A 23,825-nucleotide genomic window follows, 5' to 3' on the forward strand; every position below is an offset into this window, starting at 1 on the left:
CCTCTTATTTTAAAGTTGTTATTGGTGATTGTCTTTGAGTGTCTATTTCTATAAAGAGACACCGTGACCACGGTAACTCTTATAAAGGAAAACATTTAATTGTGGCTGACTTACAGTTTCAGAGGTTTAATCCATTATTGTCATGGTAAGAAGCATGGCAGCTTTCAGGCAGACATGGTGCTGGAGAAGAAGCTGAGAGTTCTACATCTTGATCAGAAGGCAGCAGGAAGTGAACTGTCACTGGGCATGGCTTGAGCATATATGAGACCCCAAAGCCCACCTCCACAGTGACACACTTCCTCCAATAAGGCCATACCTATTAGTGCCACTCCCTATAGGCCAAGTATTCAAAACACATGAGTCTATGGGGCCATACATGTTCAAACCATCACAGTGATATTGGAAGTTCTATAAATTTTTTAGTGAATATTGCTTAAATACCACTTTTTTGCTGGGTGGTGGTGGCGCATGCAAACTACAAAAACATGCATACACACAATGTAAATATAAATAAATTTTAAAATAAAGCATGTCTTTATGTGTTAAAAAGCTTAGTTTTTTACTTTAATCCCAGCACTCGGGAGGCAGAGGCAGGCGGATCTCTGTGAGTTCGAGGCCAGCTGGTCTACAGAGTGAGATCCAGGAAAGGCGCAAAGCTACACAGAGAAACCGTCTGGAAAGAAAAAAAAAAGAATACCACTTTTTTTTCTTTTCCCTATTATTACTTTGTATCATATTTTTTCTGCTTGATACAGTTTTTGAATAGTGCCACGTAACAGATATGTGACATTCTGATTTTATTAAGATTTTTCTCCATGCCTTAAAGAATAATGTTGACTGCTTACAGTATGCTTTTTGAGCTGAGGAGGTAGCTCACTAAATGCTTGCATTACATGTATAAGTTCTTGAGTGTGGTCCCTAAAACCCATGTGAAAATGCTGGACTTGGTTACTATCCAGCTAGTCTAACCTAATTGGTGAACTAGCTAATGAGAGACCGTGTCTCAAAGGTACACTTGAAATTGTCTTTCATTCACTGCATGTACCATCCCACTGATGAATACACACAATACACACATGCACGCACGCACGCACCTATGCATGTGTAAAAAAGACTAAGATATGCTTCTTTCCATTGTTTCAGAGAATTATTAAAATAGTATATGCTCCTTGAAAAGAACGTAAATGGTATGGGATAGAGAAGTGATAGAGCACTTGCCTACCATGTGTAAGGCCTCAGTTCCCTACTCAGCATTAAAAAGAGATCACCCCCCAAAACAAGAAACCCAGAATAAATATATATGTAACTGTAAGCAAGTATTTTTTAAAAAAGATTTTCAAGTTAATATTGTGTAGAATTTTATGTCATTTTTTTATCTTGAGATAAAATTTTAATATATTGCATAATTTGTTAATATATTATTCTAATAGATACTGTAACATTAAAATATCCACGAGATAAAATCCTGTTTTACCATGGATGATGATATTTGGTATTATTAAATAGAGTGAGTTAGGATCTTAAAATCAGAGCAAATTTAATTTAAGATTTTGCTCTGTAACTGAATGATTCTGTTAAGATTACCTGACTGTTGAAGTGTATTTCTTTTGTTTATAGTTAGTGACTTTCCATATTAGATAAAGTTATCTTTTTTTTTTTTTCCCATCTTCATCTGCTCCTCTTTCAACATGGTAATCCAGTAGCTGGTGGAAGTCCAGATCATTTAGAAACCTTTCCTCATGGTCATTTCTACTTCTGACTCTGCTTTTGTCCTAACTCTGTTGCTTCTGTTTCTGCTCTCTGACCTAGACATAATATTCAGTACCCTTATTTTCATGTCCACAAACAAAACCTTCATGGGGTACCTTGCTGGGTTTAGTGGTCCATGCCTCTAATTCTAGCACATGGGAGGCTAAGTAAGACAAAGCCAGCATGGGCGGCATAGAAAGTAAGACTGATCTCAAAAAATAGAGCAAGCAGCCTAGGGAGATGGTCATCAGATGGAGATGTTTGCCACAACCTGACATCCGAAGTTCACTCCTCAAGTTCCATATAGTGGGAGGAGAGAACTGACTACTACAGGTTATCTTTTGGCCTCCATACCTGCACTGTGGCATGGACTCCCCCAATAAACAAACGAATGAATGAATATGATTTAAAGCCCCAAAACAACACCACCGAAAAGAACATCAAAAGCCAAAACCCTCTGCAGGGAGGATTTAGGAGTTTGGTAGACTTTAGGAAAATTAATATAACACTGTGAGACAATAGGTACTCTGAAAAATGTTTAGTTCCTTTGTTCTTTTTTATTTAGCTCAGGGTGCTCTGGAACATGTAATTCTGCCTCCTACTACTGAGATTACAAGCATGTGCTACCATCTCTATCATTCTTGCTACTTAACTCATGTTATTTTTTGTGTATAGCAGATAAATCAATTTATCTGTGGCATGTGGTTGACATTGTATTTCTTAAAATTCGTGTTTCAGAGATTCCTTTATACTACTAAATTTGATGGAATGATTTAAACTCTGAAGTTTGGGCCAACAAGATGGTCTAGCATATGAAAATGCTTGTCATACAAGTCTGATGATTGAGTTTCATCCCCAGACCACACAGCGCAAGAGAGAACTGACTCCAGAAAGTTGTCCTCTGATCTCTGTACATATTCTGTGGTACATATATGTCTGCATTTACATACAAAAACATGCATACACACAATGTAAATAAAAATAAATTTTAAAATAAAGCATGTCTTTATGTGTTAAAAAGCTTAGTTTTTTACTTATTTTCAGAGAATTAATTATTAGAACCAACATGGCCACAGGAGGAGGTCCTTTTGAAGAAGTCATGCATGATCAGGACTTACCAAACTGGAGCAGTGAGAGTGTAGATGACCGCCTCAACAATATGGTAATTGATATTTTTTTTGTAGGTGGTGTATTGTTGACCACTGATGTCCAATTAGCTTTCCCCATCAGTTGTGTAAATGACTGACTCAACAATATGGTAATTGATATTTTTCTGTAGATGGTGTATTGTTGACCACTAATGTGCAGTTAGCTTTCCCTATCGGTTGTGTAAATGACTGACCCAACAATATGGTAATTGATATTTTTCTGTAGATGGTGTATTGTTGACCACTGATGTGCAGTTAGCTTTTCCCATCAGTTGTGTAAATGACTGACTCAACGATGTGGCAATTGATATTTTTCTGTAGATGGTATATTGTTGACCATAAGGTTTTCCTATCAGTTGTTTTTGCCGAAACTCTACAAAAACTACAGGCAAATAGACTAAGGGACTCTGTGCTACTTATTATTGGTTGAAGTCACTTTAGTTTTAGTTACTAGAAAACATGAGTTAGCTTAACCTAAACAGTGATTTATTATAAAGAAGTAAGAGTGCTTTATGGAGGATAGTTGAGTTTTAGGAAATGAAAAAAAGGCACTGGAAGTTGTCAACAATTGCTTTTCACCGCTGTGCCTGTCTCCTCAGAACCTCTGCTAACCCAGCTTTCCCTTCCAGATCTGCTGTTTCTCTTTCTCTGCTTTGTGTCATATACTGAGGCTGCCTTCTTGAAGATTGTCAGTCATGGAGGAAATTAGATACTGACCAATTTAAAGTTCTGAGTAGCTAAATTTGCGTTAGATACAAATTTCTTTTTCACCTGGGCTTGAAAGGATGGGCTAAGTAGTATAGAAGGTTCACAGGAATGCCCATACATGGAATGGCATCTAGAAACAGTTCTTAGAGAGGCAAAATTTCTTATAAATGAAGAATAAGAGTCTTCCAATGTGGAGAATGCAGGAATGCAGAGTTGTTTCTGTTGAATGAATTAGATTATGTAGGTATGTAGTAAATGAAAGTATTTTCTAGTTAAAATACCATTTCATTCTGTATTGGATAATATGTAGTAGATTTTTGCCTATAAAATATAATAGTTATATTAAAGCTTACCACATGCTAGGCATTGTTCTAAATACTCATACATATTATTTTTAATCTTATTTTTAAGGTACCCTATTTTAAAGATTAAGAAACTGAAACCATATGAAATTAAATGATTCTTTAGGAAACAGTAATTGCTTTAGAACCTTGGTCAATTCTAGTTAATATCTGCTTTTTGCTGAATAATTTGATTATAATCTAAAGGCCACTCAAAGATTTATTTATTTTCCTACTTAATTTAGAAAAGAACAATTTTTTACTTTTTTGAGACAGTTTCACAACCTTAAGCTACCCTTGAATTCTTTTGAACTCTGTAGCTTCTTTTTTCAGCTTCCTGAGTGTTGGGAGCATAGATATGTATCATAACAGATAACTAGAAAGAATAGTTTTTAGAAATGCTTTTGAATATCTCTGTAATCTGATAGTACTTGACAGACTAAAGTAGGAGAATCAGGAATTCTGAGCTAACCTGGATTGTATGTTGAGTTCAAAGCCAGTCTAAACTAGAACAAGATCTTATCTCAAACAAAAAAGAAACGATTGAAAATTTTTAAATTGATTTGCAGGTTGGGATTTGGAGTTTAATATCTGTTCTATAATAGGAAGGTAGTAAACTTTTTAAAGGCCAAGCTGAAATATTAGGATAGATATAATAATGAGAAAAGTGGGTTGAAAGAAATAAACCTCTAAGAGAGTATTTGTATGTGAAAAATGTCATGGTATTTTAATATCTAAACCAAAGTTGTTTTTGTTTTGTTTTGAGCATACCAAATTACTCTCTTGGTTTGATATGGATCAGATTAACTTTTGATTTTACTTTTTTAAAGGAGTGGGGTGGCCAACAGAAGAAGGCCAATAGATCATCAGAAAAGAATAAGAAAAAGTTTGGTGTAGCAAGTGATAAGAGGGTAACTAATGATATTTCTCCGGAGTCATCACCAGGAGTTGGAAGGCGAAGAACAAAGATTCCACATACATTTCCACATAGTAGATATATGACTCAGATGTCTGTTCCAGAGCAGGCAGAACTAGAGAAACTAAAACAGCGGATAAACTTCAGTGATTTAGATCAGGTTTGTGAACTCTTTTCAAAATAAGTTATACCATGGGAAATACTTGAAATAGATTGAATAATATGTCTTAAGAATAAAAGATTGGAAAGAATAAAAGTTTCTGTATGTGTCGGGGGAATTTTAAATACTGATGATAGTATTGTCTTTGGAGAGAGGCAAAGTCATATTTTTACATTTGCCAAAGGTATTTCTTTCTGGGCTATTACTATTCTAATAGCTTGCTTAAGATACTTCATTTTCAAAGTAGATATTGCTAACTGGATGAAATTGCTACTAAGTTTAGTACATTTATTGGATAGATATGAATGTGGTTGATTAAAATTTAGAATAAAACTGACTTACAATCATCAAAATAAAGTTTAGATCTAAAGTCAAGTAGAAATGATAATAAACTCTTGACTGGTATTTTTACTAGTATTTTATTGTCATATCTGAATCTTGCAGAGGTTAAAGAGGTTTCCGAACATGCAGAAAAGTAGATTCCAAGTCTAGTAGAATAAGAGGGTAATCAAATTTTGATAATTTAGTAGAATTTTGTAGATCTGAAGCTTTTTAAAATACTTTTTACAAAACCATGTCCTCATTATCTACTGTTGTAACTGAGAATGTTGGATTCTTGTGAAACGTTTGAAAGATTAATGTTTGTGTGATTTGGTTTCTTTTTGTGTATAGAGAAGTATTGGAAGTGATTCTCAAGGTAGAGCAACAGCGGCTAACAACAAGCGTCAGCTCAGTGAAAACCGGAAGCCCTTCAACTTTTTGCCTATGCAGATTAATACTAACAAGAGCAAGGATGCTACTCCAAGTCTTCCCAAAAGAGAAACGGCTGCATCGGCACAGTGCAAAGAGCTGTTTGCTTCTGCTTTAAGCAATGACCTTTTGCAGAACTGTCAAGTCTCTGAAGAAGATGGGCGAGGAGAACCTGCAATGGAGAGCAGCCAGGTCATAAAACGGGATTGTTTGGGTGGTGGTTTGCAGGTGTAAAGTGTAAACCTTAAGATCTTCCAGAAGTATTAGGCTATGCATGTAGGAATTTTAGTTCGGTGGAATTAGTTTTTCCTCTAACCCTCTTCAGTAATGTACCATATATTTTAAATAGAATAATATTTTATTCCTTAAATGATTGGGAAATTACATATTTATGTTCATTAAAGCTTCTCTACTTGCCAAATACTAAATTGCTAATTTTTAATAAAGCAGGGTTGGAATCAGTGTGATTAAGGTTTTCTTTCCTTCCTTCCTTCCTTCCTTTTTTTTTTTTTTTTTTTTTGAGATAGGGTTTCTTTTTGTAGCCTTGGCTGTCCTGGAACTCACTCTGTAGACCAGGCTGGTCTCGAACTCAAAGAGATCCGCCTGCCTCTGCCTCCTGAGTACTGAGATTAAAGGAGTGTGCCCACCACCACCTGGCAATTTTATTTTTTTTAAGAATTTTATTCAAATGTGACTATTGGGGCTGGAGAGATGCTCAGTGGTTAAGGGCTCATATTGCTCTTATGGAAGACCCACGTTTGGTTCCCAGCATACACACTGGACATATTGGTTCACAACCCCTGGAACTCCAGCTCCAGGAAGATCAGATGCATCTGGTCTTCACAGGCTCCTGTGCTCACATGCACCTGTCTATACACATGTACCCAGTTAAAATAAAGTATATCATGAAAAACAGGATAAAACGATGCTGATATCTTTGGAAAATACTTTCAAAAATTCTACTTGAACATTTTATTTTTATAATGCTACCAATTATTTATAAAGAAATGTAAGCATTAGACGGAGTACTTAGGGTCAGTGAGATGGTGCAGGCTGAAAGTGCTCATTGTGTAAGCTTGGCACCTGACTATGATCCCTGGAACCCGAGTAGAGGTGGGAGGAGGGAACTGATGCCACAGACTTGACACATACTATGTGCAGATGTGTGCCCCCCACCTCCATGGAAAATATAAGTCATTTCTCAGCAATTTGTTTTATAAATAAAAAAAAAAAGTTTGGGGCCTGGAGAGTTGGCTTAGTGGGACAACCTGCACTTTCTTGGGGCTGGGAGCCCTGACTGGGGTGGTGAGGGAATGAAGAAAGGTCAGACACATGGAGAGTAAAGTAGGATGAGAGTTTCTGCTGCTGCTGAGACCCGGAACCTCAGTGTGTGTTGATTAGGTACAGCACAGAGTGTGGGGTGTTAACTAGTCTTGTTAACTAGTTGTTAACTGGGTAGGAGGCCTCTGTAAGTGAACAGGCTTAGGTTGTAACTACTGGGAAAAAGAAGCTGCAGTTGCTAGTCTTTGCACACACTGATCAGTCATTCATCAACACTCATCCTTTGGGCTCCTGGGGAGAGAGTGCCGTGTTTCATGGGTCTGAGATGTTGGAGTTCTATGCATGGCTGTGCCATTCTGAACTGTCCATATTCACTTAGGACTTCACTAACTTGGGGCTTCATCTGCTGTCTACATCTGCAAGCCTAAGGATTTAATACCTGGAGCCCACATAAAATAGAACAACTCCATGGAAGTTATCCTCTGACCTCCACACATACTCCATGCCACTCAACTACACAGATATAAAAAAGCAAACAGAATCTCTCTATAACAATAATAAATGAAATTTTAAAATAGATGCCATTTTTCAGATAATATAAACTAAAATAATTTTGAGATTACTTTTAAATTGATGGTGATTGAAATTTATTGACCATTGTTTTAATTTTAAAAATCTGTTTGATTCAAATTTTCTTGCATGTATAAATTTATATGGCAAACCTAGATATATCTTTGATCCTCCTTCATTTGAAATACATATGTATGATGCTACTGCTATGGAATTAATTAGGCTTAGTTTTATATGTTGTGTACTGTCATCCTTATTTTTCTTCTATATTTTCCCTGCAGATTGTGAGCAGGCTTGTTCAAATTCGTGACTATATTACTAAAGCTAGTTCTATGAGAGAAGATCTTGTAGAGAAAAATGAAAGATCTGCTAATGTTGAGCGCCTTACTCATCTAATAGAACACCTTAAAGAACAAGAAAAGTCCTATATGAAATTTCTCCAGAAAATCCTTGTAAGTTTTGGACTTTTTAAGTGATGTATATGTTATTTTTTTATAATGTACAATGTGCAAATATTGATGACATTCTATTGCCACTCCAGAGGAGTTAACATATTGCCATCCATTATAACATTTTTATTGCCCTTTTTAATAGTTGTATGATTTATACCACTACAATATTTCAGGCTAGAGAAAATGAGGAGGAGGATGTTCGCACTATAGACTCAGCTGTGGGATCTGGTTCTGTAGCTGAGAGCACATCGCTAAACATAGATGTGCAGTCTGAGGCTTCAGATACCACGGTAAGCGGCTTTTTGGTAATTCAAGTGCTGGAAATGAAGATGTAAGGTTTTCCTCCATTTTTCAAGATGACAGTTTTTGGCATTCTTTAATAGAAAATATATTCCAGGAAAGAAACCCTCAAATTGTTAATGTTATATATAGTTCCTAAACATGGAAGTTTGAAAGCTATATTTAGTAACATTAAAAGTAGTTTTCAAAGTTTGAATTGGAAATCTAGTTATTTCTGAATTTCAGTGTACAGAAATGTCTGTGTAGTCAGTTTTGGCCAGTACAGCTTTCCTAAGTTTAAGAAGCATTGGCAAAGTTAGAATTCATTGTCGGTATAAGAGCTGTTAATATCACTAGAGATACTCAGGATTAATAAGCCTGTTAAACTGGAGAAATTTCTACATTCATTTGCTGATGAGAACTCATTTTAAATGTGCTAAGATTTTTTTTTTTAATTTCTCATACTGTAGTACTATAGCAAAGATAGATGTGTAAAAAGTTGAAATAAAGGCTAATAAATAAGACAGGATAATATTGGCATTATTTCTTCAATAGTGAAGAAAAACTATTGTGGTTTCTGATTATAAAGTAAAATTAAAAAAAAAAAAAGTTGTCCCTTGGAAATATAGTAATTTGTAGAACTTTGAAGAAAGAAAAGGTTGTAAGATGAATTTAGTACATAGAATGTAGAACATTTTAAAACTGCTTTGCTTTTAAGCATTTTATTTGAATAGATGTGCCTATAATCATGCACTTGTCTGAAGTACAGATGATATCCACTACACTGTGGAAAACACTATAGTCATGTACTTGGCACTGTTAAACACCTAGTGCTAGTACGCCTTTTCTCTTGAAAGGATAAGCACCCATGTCTTTGATTTTTGTAATATATTTCAAAATACCATTCAGCATTAGGAATTTGAGGGTTTGTTTCCTTTTATTATTGCTCAGCAAAATTTACCTGCTTCTTTTCTCCTCCCTCTCCTTCCTGTTCAAACTTTTTAAAATAGGAAATTTGAACTTCTTTTCTTTGTATTTAGGAAATGTTCAGGGGTCTTGATCCAAACAGTTGTTGAAAAATGGATTCTGATGTGGGAAATTGTTTTCTGTTCATAGTGGTGCTGGGAATAATTTCTCCCTTTACGTACCAACAGAAGCAGAAGGGTTGGGGCAGGCTGGTTAAAGGATTTTATTGGAGAGGTATGGGAATGATATAGTTGATTGTAATTAGATTCTCAAATCCAAAGTGTTTACTATGATGAGAATTTTCTTCATAATCATGTAAAAGCATGGCCTTTTGTAAATTATTATGTACCATAATAAATGTTAAAATAATGTTTTAGCAGTTTTGCATTCTTGGAACTTGTCACAGATGTAATGCTTGCTTGAATTTAATAAGCAACTGTTTATTTTATAGAAACTTAAAAGTATTATTAAATTTATTGCCTCTTGGGGGTGGATTTGGGTTAATTTTTTAAAAAGTGGAATGAGACATTTTTGTATTTATTTACAAGGCTGGCTTATATGTTAAACAGGAGTTTGTGTTAAGAAATTAATATGCTACACTATTTAATAAAGGAGGCATCTTTTAGTCTGAGAATTCGGCCCTGCATTGAGGACAAACTAGGGAATTCAGCTTCACAAGAACAGGTTTCAGACATTGACGTTACTACAAGTCCAAAAGGGAAAGGTGACAGAGCTCCTCAGAATGACAGGGAACTGAGACCTAATAGGAAATGTAGCCGAAAACGTGGATTGCCCTCAAAGGTATACTTCACACTGTTAACTCGGGGAGTCTTTAAATGAGCAGCTCTTATTCCCACTTCTTCCTTGTTTGCTTCTTTTGTTAACTGCTGTTCCTCTGAACTCTATAATTTATTAACACCGTTAATAGACTGTAATTTGCCTTAGTAAAATGCTTCTGCTAAGTGTTTTTATTTCTTTTTTTTTCTTTAGACTATACCTCTGCATGGATAAAATATGGTAGCTGACTTTGATTTACAATTATAAAGGATTAGAATCATAATTTGTTCTTTTTGCTATTGAAGTTTCAGAGTATATAAAAACATTCTTAAACCTTGACCAATGATTGTTTTTGTTTATAATAGTAGTGTTTATGAATTAGAATGATACTTTAAATTTTTGTCTTATTATTATAGTAGTTCATTAGAGAAAAAGAAAATAGGTGTTAGATTTTCTGTCCTTAAAGGAAGAAATGCTTTTTTCATGATTTTGGCTTGTATTTGTGTACTGTTTAAAACCTTTTCTTCTCTTTCTCCCTCTCAGAAAAAAAGGTTTAGTTAGTTGATTTGCTCATTGATACTTTAATGTTCTGCCAGATTTCCCATGATTTGTACAAAGACTTTAAGGATTAGTGAAGAAAACTGTTTGTATAACTCTTCTTCTAATACACTTGTAAAAGCATGTGTGTCCTTTTAGTGAGAGCACAATACCATTTTAATAGTTTAGGGTACATAAGAATAATTTTGTAAGTTTTATTACTAGCTTGTTACCAATGGTCACTCTTTCTTTTGTAGTTATATTTTCTTTCTGTGGTGTTTAAAATGGCAAAACTTCAAATATTTTGGCATTTTGTGCTTTTTCATGGTTTTTTTTTGGGGGGGGCGGGGAAGTGTCTTTAATTACACAAAGCATTAAGCTAAGGGTACTCCCTTCTGAGCAGAAAAGTGCATGGTTATCTTTAGACTTAATAGTATTGAAGGGGAGAAGATGAATGTGAGCTACAGCAGGTGTCCTTTAAAACTTGTCTTCTTTCTTTATACAATTGAAAAGCACTGTGACACATTCGTTGGCCAAGTCTCCTTTTCCCCTGTGGTGTTACATTTACTTTAAAAAAAAAAAAAAAAAAGCCTCTGTTTCTAAGTCTCTTGGCAAGTATTCTTATAGATGAGAATTATTCTATCTTAAACTTGCTCAGGGATTTGTTATGTTTCAACTATCCTTATTCTTGTTGTTGTTTTAATTTTTATTTTGTGTGTGAATGCCTGTGTTGGACCACAACATGTGTGTGGAGGTCAAAGGACAACCTGTATGCTTTCCCAATACTCTGGGGTCCTGAGGATTGACTCAGGCCATAAGGTTTAATGCTTAGCAGTGTGACAGGCTCTAATCCAGAGCCATCCTGCCAACCCTAGGTCTTGATTCTTAGGGTCATCACAATGTAGTTGACTAGTACATAGTTCATAAAATGACTTTAATTCAAATCTTAATGCCTACCACCTGACTTTAATTTTTTTCTGCTTGCAGAATCTATCACTCTCCATAACCCTTCTGCTTCTTCCCTCCTAAGAAAGAAACCTTTTGAAATGTATTGTGTTTGAAGAATAGAGGAAAAAGTTTGAGGTCTTACCTTAGATTCGGAGCTGAAAACAACCTTTGAGTTACAGATTGATATGAAATAATAGATATTTTAGCCATATCCATCTACAAAGGCTGATTCTAATTTTTTTGGTGTATTTTATAGATATAACATTTTGTATTATGTAACAAAGAAGCCATGTACACCATGGTTTGTCAATCTTCAGGTACTTTCTCACCATTTTTTTGAGACAGCATCTCTCACTGGCCTATAACTGGACAGAGTAGACTAGAGAAGTGGTCCAGTGAGTTCCAGGGATCTGCTCATCTCCACCTTCCAAGAGCTAGGTTTACATGGAGGGACTGCCAGGTCTAGCCTTTTTAAAAAAATACAGGTTCTTAGGATCCAACTCAAGTTCTTCTGCTTATAAGGGAAGCAATCACTTTGTTTCCCCCCTCCTCCTCCCTTTTCTTTTTGAAGACAGTCTTACTGTGTAGCCTTGACTAGGATGGAATACCTATGTAGACTACACTGGCCTTGAACTCACAGAGCTGTACCTGCCTCTGCCTCTCAAATACTAAGAGTAAAGGTGTGCCACCACACCCATTTTCTCAACTTTTTTCATAATTGATTGATTATAAATGCCAATCTGAAATGTAAATTATATGTATGTCAGTGTTAATAGCAGTAGACAACTTCCACTAAAACTTCCAATTTATCTTAACTTTCTCTGAGTACTTAACTGTAGGCTCTAGGCTTTTTTGTTCTCTTATTTATTTATTTTTTTCTTTTCTAAGTCACAATGTAAAATGTTGTCTTGGTTACCCATTCTTAGTTACAATCTTGCTAGTTCTACTGCAGAGGAGGTAGATGGAAGAGGCTTTATGTAGCACTGGTGAAGGATGTCACCTAGAAGGAAACTTCTCAAACTCTCTGTGTTCCCTGTGGTTTCTCTAGAAATCACATGTAACCAAGGAAAGTAGATCAGTGGGTTTATATTTACTTTCAAAAGAAATCATTGAGTTGCTTTAATAATTTTAGGGAGAAATCATTTAAAATTTTATAATCCCAACAAAAATTTGTTAGCATGGTAAATTTAAAACCAAATCAATACAATAAAGGGAATATTTTATGTCAATGGATTAACATAACAGAACTTTCAAATATTTTGATGGTAAATTATTGATGAATACAATATACATTTCATAAATAATTAGGCTTCAATTTTATTGTTTGGGGGGCTGTTATTTATATTTCTGTCTTGATTAGTTTTGTGCGGTTGTGTTTTAAATTTTAATTTTGTGTATGCATGAGGTGTTTTTTTGTTTGTTTTTGTTTTTGTTTGTTTATACACACAAGGGGCCTTATGCATGGCTAAGCAAGAGCTTTATCATTAAGTCATACCAGCAGCCCACTTGGTCATTACTTCTTTTTTAAATTTTTTTCTTTTAAAAGGTTGATTTATATGTGTAAGTGTTTAGACTACATGTGTGTGTGTGTGCATCCTCCGAATGTCTGATGCCCACAAAGGTCAGAGAGGGTGTTAGATCCCTTGGAACTGGAATTAAGATGGTTGTGAGCCTCTTGTGTTAGTGCTGGGAACTGAACCTGGGTCCTCTGCAAGAGCTACAAGTGCATATAACTGCTGAGCATCTCTCTCCAGTCCCGCTGGTAGTTTCTTCAAGTAGTCCTACTTAGATCTGTTATGTTGCACGGAGGGGGTGGGTGGGGGGGATGGGGGGGAGTGGGTGTCTGGACGTATTTCCTCTGTGTCTTCAGTTCCAAACTCAGCTGAATAGACGTAAGAGTCAAAACACTAATAAAGGTTTCTGCTTTGTTTATGTACTTGATGTGTTTCAGCTAGGCCCTTTTACATAAGATAATTAACAAATATATTTAAAAAATCTCAACCTTGGTTAGAAGTTGGTGTGTTCTCTCTGTCTTCCTCTCTCTCTCTCTCTCTCTCTCTCTCTCTCTCTCTCTCTCATTTGCTTTTGTTGTATATGTTCAAAATCATCTTCTAGAATGGGGTAGAAAGCTTGGTTACCTAGTTTTTTTAGAAAATAATCTTTTGGAGCATTAACTCTGTATAACCTATAATTGGTTTCCCTATTCTTTTGTTTGCAATATGTGCAGCTCCCTATGCCTTCATAGACTTTCAACCTTCTGTTTTGTAAGGGTTTTTTTTTTTTTCCTTTTATTTCCTTGTCATAGTTTTTTTGCTTTGAAATTCCCCAATTCTTAATGTGGGACATATCTGTTTTCTAAGCCTTGAAAACTATCTAGAGTTGTGTATTCAATCAAAACTATTGTCTTTGCTGTACTTTGCCACTGGCAAATGAAACAGGACCATGGATTTCAACAGTCAGAAATAAATATTGTTGGTCTTATTTTCCAGGCCAGAGATCATCAACAGGAGCCCATGGAAGAGACAGAAAATTTGAAGAAACAACATGATTTATTGAAAAGAATGTTACAACAGCAGGAGCAGCTGCGAGCTCTGCAGGGACGACAAGCCGCCCTTCTAGCTTTGCAGCATAAAGCAGAGCAAGCGATAGCTGTGATGGATGACTCTGGTATGTGACAGTCTTAGAATGTTACTTTTATAAGAAAGGCTCATTAACTATCTGTATTGCAAAATGATTGCTAGTATTACATAATCAGATCTCGGTTGTTGACTAGTGTAGCAACCTGCAAGCAAGGCTTACTCTGTCCTGTGCTTTTCTCTGGTTATACAGAAAAGGTTGCAGGAACAACTCCTGGCTATCATACTGTACCGTGCAGACAGACAGCTCGCTCTCCTTTTCATCAGAGAGTACCTTTAAGAGGTAAAAGAGACAGGCCTGTATGTAGTACTGTTTTTTTTAACCTCAGAGTGATAGGGCTCTTGATGCTTTTATTTCCAGTTTGGGGGTTACTGTTTGTTTGTGTTTGTTTGATCTTACTCAGCTAAGATTATTCTTTATTTGCCTTACGAGGAAGGTTTAAAAAAAAATCTTAAGTCAACCGGGCATGGTAGTGTAATACCCATAATCCCAACACTCAGAAGGCTGAGGCAGGAAGATCAAGAATTCTTAGGGTCTGGGGAGATAGTTCAGTTGGTAAAGTGCATGTCCCACAAAGCCTCAGAACCTCAGTGTAAATCAACCATTTAAAGCCAAGTGCATTGGTACATATCTGTGGCCTCAACACTAGAAGGGACAGAGATGAAGGGTCCCTGGGATTCAGTAGTCTAGCCAGTTGATGAGCGTTGGCTTCAGTGAGTAATCTTGTCTCAAAAAAGAAGATGGAGCGTGACTGCAGAAGATACTCAACATCGACCTCTTAGGTACACAGATTCCCTCCCTCAGCACTTCATGGTGGGACTCTGTCTCAAAAAATAAGGAAGTGGAGAGGGCTGCAGGTTTGCATGGTTAAGTATGCCCTGGGTTCAGTCCTTAGCACCCGGAGAATATAAAAAAAAGACAAGAAGTCTAATAAGGTAGTAAATTAATAGAGCATATTTAGTAGTCAGTGTTAGTAGTTCTGTTATTTCAGTTAGATACCCAGTTTTATATATGAGCTTTTAAACTGCTGTTATACTTTACTCAGTTTTTGTGAGACTCAGAAATGTTCTTTTCCCCCCTTTCCTTCAGAGCTGTGTATCATTAAGTGACAATTTAATTGTTTAATATTGAGTTTTTAATTTTGTAGTTTTTCTTGCTGTCTTCAAACCTGTTTTAAGACTTTCATTAGGATAAAAGTAAGATTGTTTCTTGTTAAAACTCAGTAAGGCTAAGGTTTCTTTTTAGTTTTATTTTTAGCTGACAAGTAACAATTATGTATTTTGGGACACAAAGCAATAGACATGATAACCTCTTAGGTTAGCTGAATTGTTTTCTCATCAGTTCTCCTAGTTGATTTGTCTTTGAGCACTGCAACCAGGCCATTTCATCTTGCTGGTCTGGTGACATGAGTTTCCTCAGGTTACTTACTGGAGTGTGAGTGCACTCCTGCAGTCTCTCTCCTGACCACTGACGGCCTGCAGACCTCATGGAGCAGTGCTCCCAAAGTTCCCAGTGCCCTTTCCATGGTCTGGAGTACTTGAAGCTGCATCATCTCATTGGATCACCGTCATTGTAGGCTACTGCTTAAGGCTTTATAGAGAAGGACGACAAACACAGTTTCTGGCTTGGTTAGGCTTTATACAGAATTTTAATAGAAATCCATCGAATTTAGCTTAAAATGTGCAAGTAATTTCTTTTACAAAAATACACTATCATGAATTGCAAGAAAAGACTGTAACTAGAATGAATTTGAGCTTTATGTACTTCTTCAACAAGAATTTTGGATTAATAATTTTAAAACAATTCTGCTCCTGTACTTATGAAGTTTTGCTGAAGAAAACTGATGAAAGCAAAGGTTAGCATCTCCTCTGTTCAGAACACAGCACACCTGCCTGCCTGCCTGCCTGGGGAAAGTGCTTTTCTTCCTGTCTTTAGTTATCTGGATTGTAATTCTGGTGTTCTCCGAGGAAAGTTGAGACTAGAAAAGGGTTTCTCTTAGTCCTTAAATGCTAGGGATTTGTTTTGTTTTGTTGTCCAGCAGAAAATGATGGTATTTTCTTTTCATTCTTTCTTTTTTTTTTTTTTTTTTTTTTTTTTAAAAAAAAAAAGCAGTTTGTAGCCTGTGGCTTCTTATAAAATTGGAAAGTTAAAAGAGAGAATCAAGATGGGGTACTGTTTGGTAAAGCAGTAAGTGTTGCCAAAATTGTCTTCAGAAACATGCGTTAGGAGGAAGGTGAGGGAGCTTTGTTGTTTTTAATGAAGATGATCAAATCTGTGGTCTTTTATTGTAGTTGACATGGTTTTATGAAACATTGCCATTTTTTTTACATGTTGCTGCTTTTTGCCCTTTAATGGCAGAAATGGGTAGACAAAACAACTGTATTCCACAGAGCTATGATGATTTTCAGTCTGTGCTTTGTAGGAAAACTTGCCCATTTCCGTAATAGAGTTTTGGTTTTCTTGAAGAGGTGGAGATAGAGACCTGTCAGAGTCAGCTGTTTTTGTGTTTTCAGGGTCTGATTTGCCCACTGTACCTTCTATCTAAAGAAACTAATGGAGTAATCCTAGCTCTAGCCTAACAAGTCACATTTGTTAGTTGGGAATACAGTCTGTTGGGATTAAAAACATGAGTCACTTTCCTAGAGTTTAGTAGTTGTCCTTGTATTTTTATGTCAGATATGAACTTCTAATATATAATTAAAAGTTTCAAATTATGTTAGGTTGAGCTCCCTTTGATGCTTCTTTGAATTGAATCTAGTATTTCATTTTGTTTCAGTTGTTACAGAAACCACAGGAAGCTTATCTGGAGTCAGCATCACGTCTGAACTAAATGAAGAACTGAATGATTTAATCCAGCGGTTCCATAATCAGCTTCGTGATTCTCAGGTAATTGGCTTATGTAGTTGAGTTTATGAATCACATTAATTAACCCAGTGGGTCTCAAACCTTAGCAAACATGGATATCACCTGGTTTGAGTTTTTAAAAGTAGATACACAAAGTCCCTCAACCTCCAAAATCATTATTCTTAAGATTTGAGTAGGCCTCATATGATCTCATTGCTATTCTTGATATTCTCCTTTGAGAAACTCTAGGTTAGAAGAGAATCTACTATTTTAAGATTTATTATTATTATTATTTAAAGATTTATTTATTATTATGTATACAGCATGTATGACTGCAGGCCAGAAGAGGGCGCCAGATCTCGTTACAGATGGTTGTGAGCCACCATGTGGTTGCTGGGAATTGAACTCAGGACCTCTGGAAGAGCAGTCAGTGCTCTTAACCTCTGAACCATCTCTCCAGCCCTATTATCATTTTTTTTATTTGTATCTGTGTACCTGAATGTATATATGTATCCTATGCATACAGAGACCAGAAGAGAGCTTCAGATCACCTGGAATTGGAGTTATAGGCAGTTGTGAGCTATCTAATGTGCATGTTAGGACAGAACCTGGGTCTTCTGCAAAAGTAGCGAGTACTCTTAACTGATGAAGCATGTCTCCACACCCAGAAAAGCTACTTTTAATGTGCTTAGTAGTAAGATTTTCCTTGTGTTGACTGTTAGATAAACATTTTTTTTAACCTCTGTAAGCACTAGATAGTTATATAACCTTTAAGATTTAAACTTAGGCCAGTTATAGTAGTGTGTCCTTTAATCTGAACAGTGGGAAGCTGAGGTAGGTGGATCTCTGTGAATTCAAGACAAGCCTAATCTACTTAGTGAGTTCCAGGACAGCCAGGGCTACCGAGACCCTGCCTCAAGAAAACAAAAAACCAAAAACAAAGGGACTTAAAGTTAGTTTTAAGTCTGTGTCCTTGCATTATTTTATCTTATTGACAGTTTAAGAAAGGTTTTTAGAGAGGGGTAGTATTTTCCTTTGATTTGGTATTGAAGCAAGACAAGCTGACCTCAAATTTTCCATCTTTTTGTGTTAGCCTCTTAAAGCACTAGGATTATAGGCTTGTGCTCCCATATATACCAAGAGCAATTTTAGAATTAATAAGTTTTTCAGCTTTATGAATTTTGTAAAATAATGGTGCATGTGTGAATTTTTAGTGTGGAATTTGGACAAGAATTGGGGAACCATTGCCTTCACACTGGGAAAGGATGTGTGGTTAAAGATGCAATGACTCTTGTCTTGCCCACTAAGAAAATGAGTGTGGTTAGCCATTTTGGACAGTTATCTAGCAAAAATTAGTAAATTTTTTGTAATGAACCCTGTCATACCCTATGTAAGGAAGCCCTCAGATACTCACAGGAGATAGCAATAAAATTGTTAAAGGGAGCATTGTGTTAATAGCAAATAGGAAACAAGATAAATGTCAACATACTGTAAAATGCAACCTTTAATTGCCTTCCTCTGAAATGACCCTTTCCCTTTTGCTTTTTCCTTTTTAAACTAAGCCTCCCACTGTTCCAGACAACAGAAGACAGGCAGAAAGCCTTTCATTAACTAGAGAGGTTTCTCAGAGCAGAAATCCCTCAGTTTCTGAACATTTACCTGATGAGAAAGTCCAGCTTTTTAGCAAAATGAGAGTACTACAGGAAAAGAAACAGAAAATGGACAAATTACTTGGAGAACTCCATACCCTTCGAGATCAGCATCTGAACAATTCATCGTGTGAGTAAATCTGATTCAGCAGTGTTATGTAAAGGGCATGTAAGTATATATACTGGCACAGTGCAGTTACTTAGTAACTATTTGATTGATAAGTTAATAAATAGAGTTCTACAAAAAAATTATAATTTTTGAGGAAGAAACTTGAATGTGAAAGGGTCTTAATAAGCCAATATGTGGTAAGAGCCAAATAGATGTTAAGTCTATTCATTAAAAAAACAACAACAAAAACTGAAATTGGAAAAACTCATATTTAGTCTCTAGTCTTTATTATTTTACTAAAGGTTTTTCTCAATCCTATATTAGTGAAATTATTATGGCCACCCCACGTAGTTAAAAGGGAGGTTTATTTTGTGGGGTAATTTACAAGTGAAGGGATAGGTAACAGGGTCTGGGAAAGGTGTAGCGCTGTCTGGGTGTTCTCTGGAGAACTCTGCTCAGCCTATCTCCAGCGTTCAGGGTCCAGGAGCCAAGAGAGCTCCTCCGTCCGGATCTCGGGTCTTCAGAGTCCTCTCTAGGCCCCACCTTGTAGGCGTGACCATTACTGAAGCCTCTATAGGGATTGGGACTTTGAGACCAAAGCTGGAAGGGCTACCCACTCCAATCCTAGTCCCTGTCCCTCAGTAATAAGAGCTCAAGTGCAGGAAATTGAGATCTCCTGGGTAACTCCAACTGGCCATTGTTATTGTAACATTTCAGTTTTTGTTTGAATAAGAAGTGATAGTGGATAAGAACACCATTTTTAGAATCCCATTCTTAGGCTGCAAAGATGACTCAGGAGCTAAAAGCACTTACTGCTTTTGCAGAGAACCCAGGTTTGGTTCCCAGGATCCACATTAGACAGCTCACAACTGCCTGTCACTCCAGGGCCAGGGGATTCAATGCTATCTGGTTTTTTTGGGTACCTGCCTGTGTGTGATTCACATAAATTCATGCAAATAAAATAGAAATAAATAAGCCATTCAAAATAACAGAATCAGATGTTCTCTTTTATTATTTTTTGTGTTTTGAGCAAAGATGTGACAGTGGAGCTCAGGCTTCCTTCAAATTCACAACATTCCTGCCTTGGTCTCCCCAAGGGCTGGGTTCTGAGTTTGCATTGCCACACCCAGCGTGGAGGAGTTGCTCTTTATTCTTCCCATCTGTCCTGGTTCTCTGCCACTTTCAAAGAAACATTGCTGTTCTGCCCTGAAACGTTCATTTCCACCTTCTACCTTCCTCTTCCTGTAGAGGATAACATCAGTTATTAACCTTTCTGAACAGAGGAAGACAACTAAGGAAAACAAAATTGGAAAGGGGTGTTTATGGCGGCGTGTCAGTTTTAGATGCCAAGAAAGTACTACTTTGCCGACTGACAGCTGACAGAAAGCTCCTCCTCCTCCGCGTAGAAAAGAGTGTAAGAGCAGTAGTTAAAGGGAGACTGGGTAAAGAAAGACGAGTGGAAAAGAGACCCGTGGGAACTCGCCATGATAATTGTGGCATCGAAATGAGAAGGCAACAATGATAGTCACATTGAGAAAAAGGTGAATGACAGTGGTTTTGAAGTAGTGGGAGGTAGACAAATACATAGTCTTTACTCATTACTTGCTAGGATTGGCCTTTTGTGTTCTATACATCATACATAGTGACACTGTTTAACCTAACCCAAGACAAGTTTATCCTGTTGTTCTTTTGGTGGCTTTTCTAGCATATAGCATTGTAATCCTCTTCAATTTCTGTCTTATTTTCTCCCTTTCTATTTTAACCCAGTGGCTGTAATGTAAAAGTGCTAGATTGTTTAGAAGGAAGAAGTAAAAATACTTTTCCTTGTGTATTTTGAAGTGTTTAGTTGTGAACTGTGTTAATAAGTAGCCTGGGTACTTATTAATATATATGCTTTCAGAATTTAAATCTGCAGATTTGAAGATGCTAATGAATTTTATTTTCTGTTTGCTTATAAGTGTCCAACTGTAAATATATGCTGCTTCATATCTTTTTCCTCTCTCTTTTAGTCGTGCCTTCAACTCCTCTCCAAAGAAGTGGGGATAAGAGAAGCCCAACGGCAGCTCTCTGTGCTCCTGCAGGCTTTGCACCGGCTGTCAATGGCGAGGCCAATAGCCTCACGTCCTCTGGTCCATGTCCTGCCACTTCTCTAGTCTCTCAGCACGAGAGGGAAAGTGAAGCTCTTCCAAATCCAGCTGAAAAACTACAGTAAAATACTTTATGCAATCATTCTTCACATCTATTAAAGAAGTAGAATTACATTATGAGGATTTTCTTGTTTGGTTTTTCCAAGACAAGGTTTCTCTGTTTGGCTTTGGTACCTGTCCCGAAACTCACTCTGTAAACCAGGCTGGCCTCGAACTCTCAGAGATCCGCCTGCCTCTGCCTCCTGAGTGCTGGAATTAAAGGCCTGCGCCGCCACCACCCAGCTGAGGATTTTCTTAAACTGTTAAAAATTTGTAAGAAACTGAACTTAAGATATGAAGAAAGAAGGAGGGGATGTAATATATATTAATCTTAACAATTGGCTAAAAGAATAAGACATCGTGTAGGTAGTTTCTGTAAACTGCTATTAGTTGATTATTTTTTCAGAGAAAGGGTTAGAAATAGCAAGAAGTGGGGTTGGGGATTTAGCTCAGTGGTAGAGCACTTGCCTAGCAAGCACAAGGCCCTGGGTTCGGTCCTCAGCTCTGGAAAAAAATAAAAACAGCAAGAAGTGTCTATAAAATGTTTTAATATTCAAACAGTAAGGCCCGGGCTCTAGACTCACAGCCCTGCAATGATGTTATACAAGACTGTCATTGTGAGTAGAACACTCAGAAAGCCTCTGCTGCTTCACCTGCAGAACAGGGATGATGTGTAGACATATCAGTCCCTGCTTTGTGGTTTTCATTGATTGTTTTGCACAGGGTCTCACTATATAGCCAGCCTTTACTGGCTTGGAACTCACTGTGTAGACCAGGTCTGCCTTGTACTTACAGAGATGTGCCTTTTGAGTGTTAGAATGAAAGGCATGTGCCAACATTTTCAGCTGAAACTGTATTTTTTAAAGTTGACAGATGCCCTGAATACTTAATTTGATCTAAATATATGTGTGTGTGTGTGTGTGTGTGTGTGTGTGTGTGTGTTCTTGTGTATGTACCAACTGCTATTAAGTGAAAATAATGTGCTTTTTTTTCCTTCTAAAATGGTGTTAATTTTTTTAAATCAGGAAGTTAAATGAAGTTCAAAAGAGATTGAATGAATTGAGAGAATTAGTTCATTATTATGAACAAACATCAGATATGATGACAGATGCTGTAAATGAAAATACGAAAGATGAAGAAACTGAGGAGTCAGAATATGATTCTGAGCATGAAAATTCTGAACCTGTTACTAACATTAGGTGACAACATTTAAGTTTCTTTTTCCCAGTGTATTCATCTAAACATGATGCTTTGTGGGGCTATTCATTGTTAGCTTCTTATTAGGCTTTTTCCTTTAAGTTAACTGTTAGTGTACTTATCATCCTTGCCTTATAAAGAAAAAGAAGAAAATACTGAAGGCAATAATTTAGTAAAATTGCTGTTTGTTACTAAATGCAAGTAAATTCAAGTATAAAATTTAGCATTTTCTTTTCCTACCACTGTACTTTAGGTATATTTTGAGTTTTCAGATGCTTTTCTCCATAAACTTTTAAGTTTATGGTGAAGTTAATGAAAAGCAGGAGTCCATTATTAAGAATTTGAGCTTAAATGGTTTAGGTAGTGCTGTTCTTAGCTTGAAACTAGTTTTATAGCTCTAAGTAGGTAGATTTTTTAAAAAATTTTTTGTTTTTTGTTGTTCTAAATGACTTGGCTTTAATTTCTTTCAGAAATCCACAGGTAGCTTCTACTTGGAATGAAGTGAACAGTAACAGTAATACACAGTGTGTTTCTAATAATAGAGACGGGCGATCAGTTAATTCTAACTGTGAAATTAACAACAGATCTGCTGCCAACATCAGAGCTCTAAACATGCCTCCATTAGGTATGGTTTCCTGTATTCACAGACATTTTGCCATATTACTCTTGTGAAGTAGATTATCTTTGATTTGTCTTCTTAATGTTCTAAAATCAATTACTTGAATGATACTTGTTTTAACAGACTGTCGATACAATAGAGAAGGAGAACAGAGGTTACATGTAGCACGGGGTGAAGATGAGGAGGAGGAAGAAGTAGAAGAAGAAGGAGCAAGTGGTGCTTCTTTATCTAGTCATAGGAGCAGTCTGGTTGATGAGGCACCAGAAGATGAAGAATTTGAACAGAAGATTAGTAGACTCATGGCTGCAAAAGAGAAACTTAAACAGCTCCAAGATCTCGTTGCTATGGTGCAGGTAAGTTACTTGTTAAAGTAGAATAGTCATATAATATCAAAGTTTTGTGTGTGTTTGATAATTATGTTGGTATAACTCCTTTGCTTTCCATTTCTTATATTGAACTGAGGCCCCTTACATACTAAGCAAATCATGTTGCCACTGAGAGTTACATCCTCAGCCCTGTATTTGTGTCTTATATGTTACTGTTAAAGGTTTAGTAGCTTACATGCTATATATGAGATACTGGCAAACTCTTCCCTGGTAAAGTTTAGAAATTGAGCCTGACATGATGCTGCACATCCATAGTCCTACCACTTGGGAGGTGGAGGCAGGAAGATTCGGGGAGTTCAAGGATATCCTTGACTATATCTAAGTTGGAAGTCTGCCTTGGGCACAAGAGACTTTCAGAAAAAAATGGGAGGAGGGGTTAGAGTAGGTAAATTGTCTTTATAAAGCATGTAACACCTTTGCAACTTATTAGCGTGAATGCAGCCATCTGTATATAAAAACCCAGGAGCTTGGCTGTATACCAGTATAGTTTGATACACAATTCCATATAATTGTTTTTGGTTTTGTTGATGATATTGGCCTCATATAATAGATCCCATAGCATCATCATAAGGTAATTATTAAGCAGATTGAAAAAAAGGCCAATTGCCCATTGTTA

At 36.5% G+C, this 23,825-nt stretch overlaps 1 protein-coding gene across 17 annotated transcripts in view; it reads left to right on the forward strand.

Moving 5' to 3' along the window:
* Pcm1 (pericentriolar material 1) overlaps window positions 1-23,825 on the forward strand; it is a 96,560-nt gene that overhangs the window by 16,410 nt on the left and 56,325 nt on the right. For 5 of the 17 annotated variants that reach the window (XM_036166599.1, XM_036166597.1, XM_036166598.1 and 2 more), the window contains exons 2-15: window positions 2,794-2,911; window positions 4,777-5,022; window positions 5,695-5,964; window positions 7,905-8,075; window positions 8,249-8,365; window positions 9,933-10,121; window positions 14,072-14,249; window positions 14,412-14,501; window positions 16,996-17,105; window positions 18,626-18,842; window positions 20,831-21,029; window positions 22,033-22,206; window positions 22,675-22,829; window positions 22,947-23,176. In XM_036166599.1, the coding sequence (XP_036022492.1) occupies window positions 2,816-2,911; window positions 4,777-5,022; window positions 5,695-5,964; window positions 7,905-8,075; window positions 8,249-8,365; window positions 9,933-10,121; window positions 14,072-14,249; window positions 14,412-14,501; window positions 16,996-17,105; window positions 18,626-18,842; window positions 20,831-21,029; window positions 22,033-22,206; window positions 22,675-22,829; window positions 22,947-23,176 (2,442 nt within the window). In that variant the 5' untranslated portion in view covers window positions 2,794-2,815. The remainder of the gene's footprint in view (window positions 1-2,793; window positions 2,912-4,776; window positions 5,023-5,694; window positions 5,965-7,904; window positions 8,076-8,248; window positions 8,366-9,932; window positions 10,122-14,071; window positions 14,250-14,411; window positions 14,502-16,995; window positions 17,106-18,625; window positions 18,843-20,830; window positions 21,030-22,032; window positions 22,207-22,674; window positions 22,830-22,946; window positions 23,177-23,825) is intronic. The other 12 variants (XM_036166604.1, XM_036166605.1, XM_036166606.1 and 9 more) reach the window with 5 other exon arrangements.

Source organism: Onychomys torridus, chromosome 17, assembly GCF_903995425.1.
Source record: "Onychomys torridus chromosome 17, mOncTor1.1, whole genome shotgun sequence".
Classification (NCBI taxonomy): domain Eukaryota; kingdom Metazoa; phylum Chordata; class Mammalia; order Rodentia; family Cricetidae; genus Onychomys; species Onychomys torridus.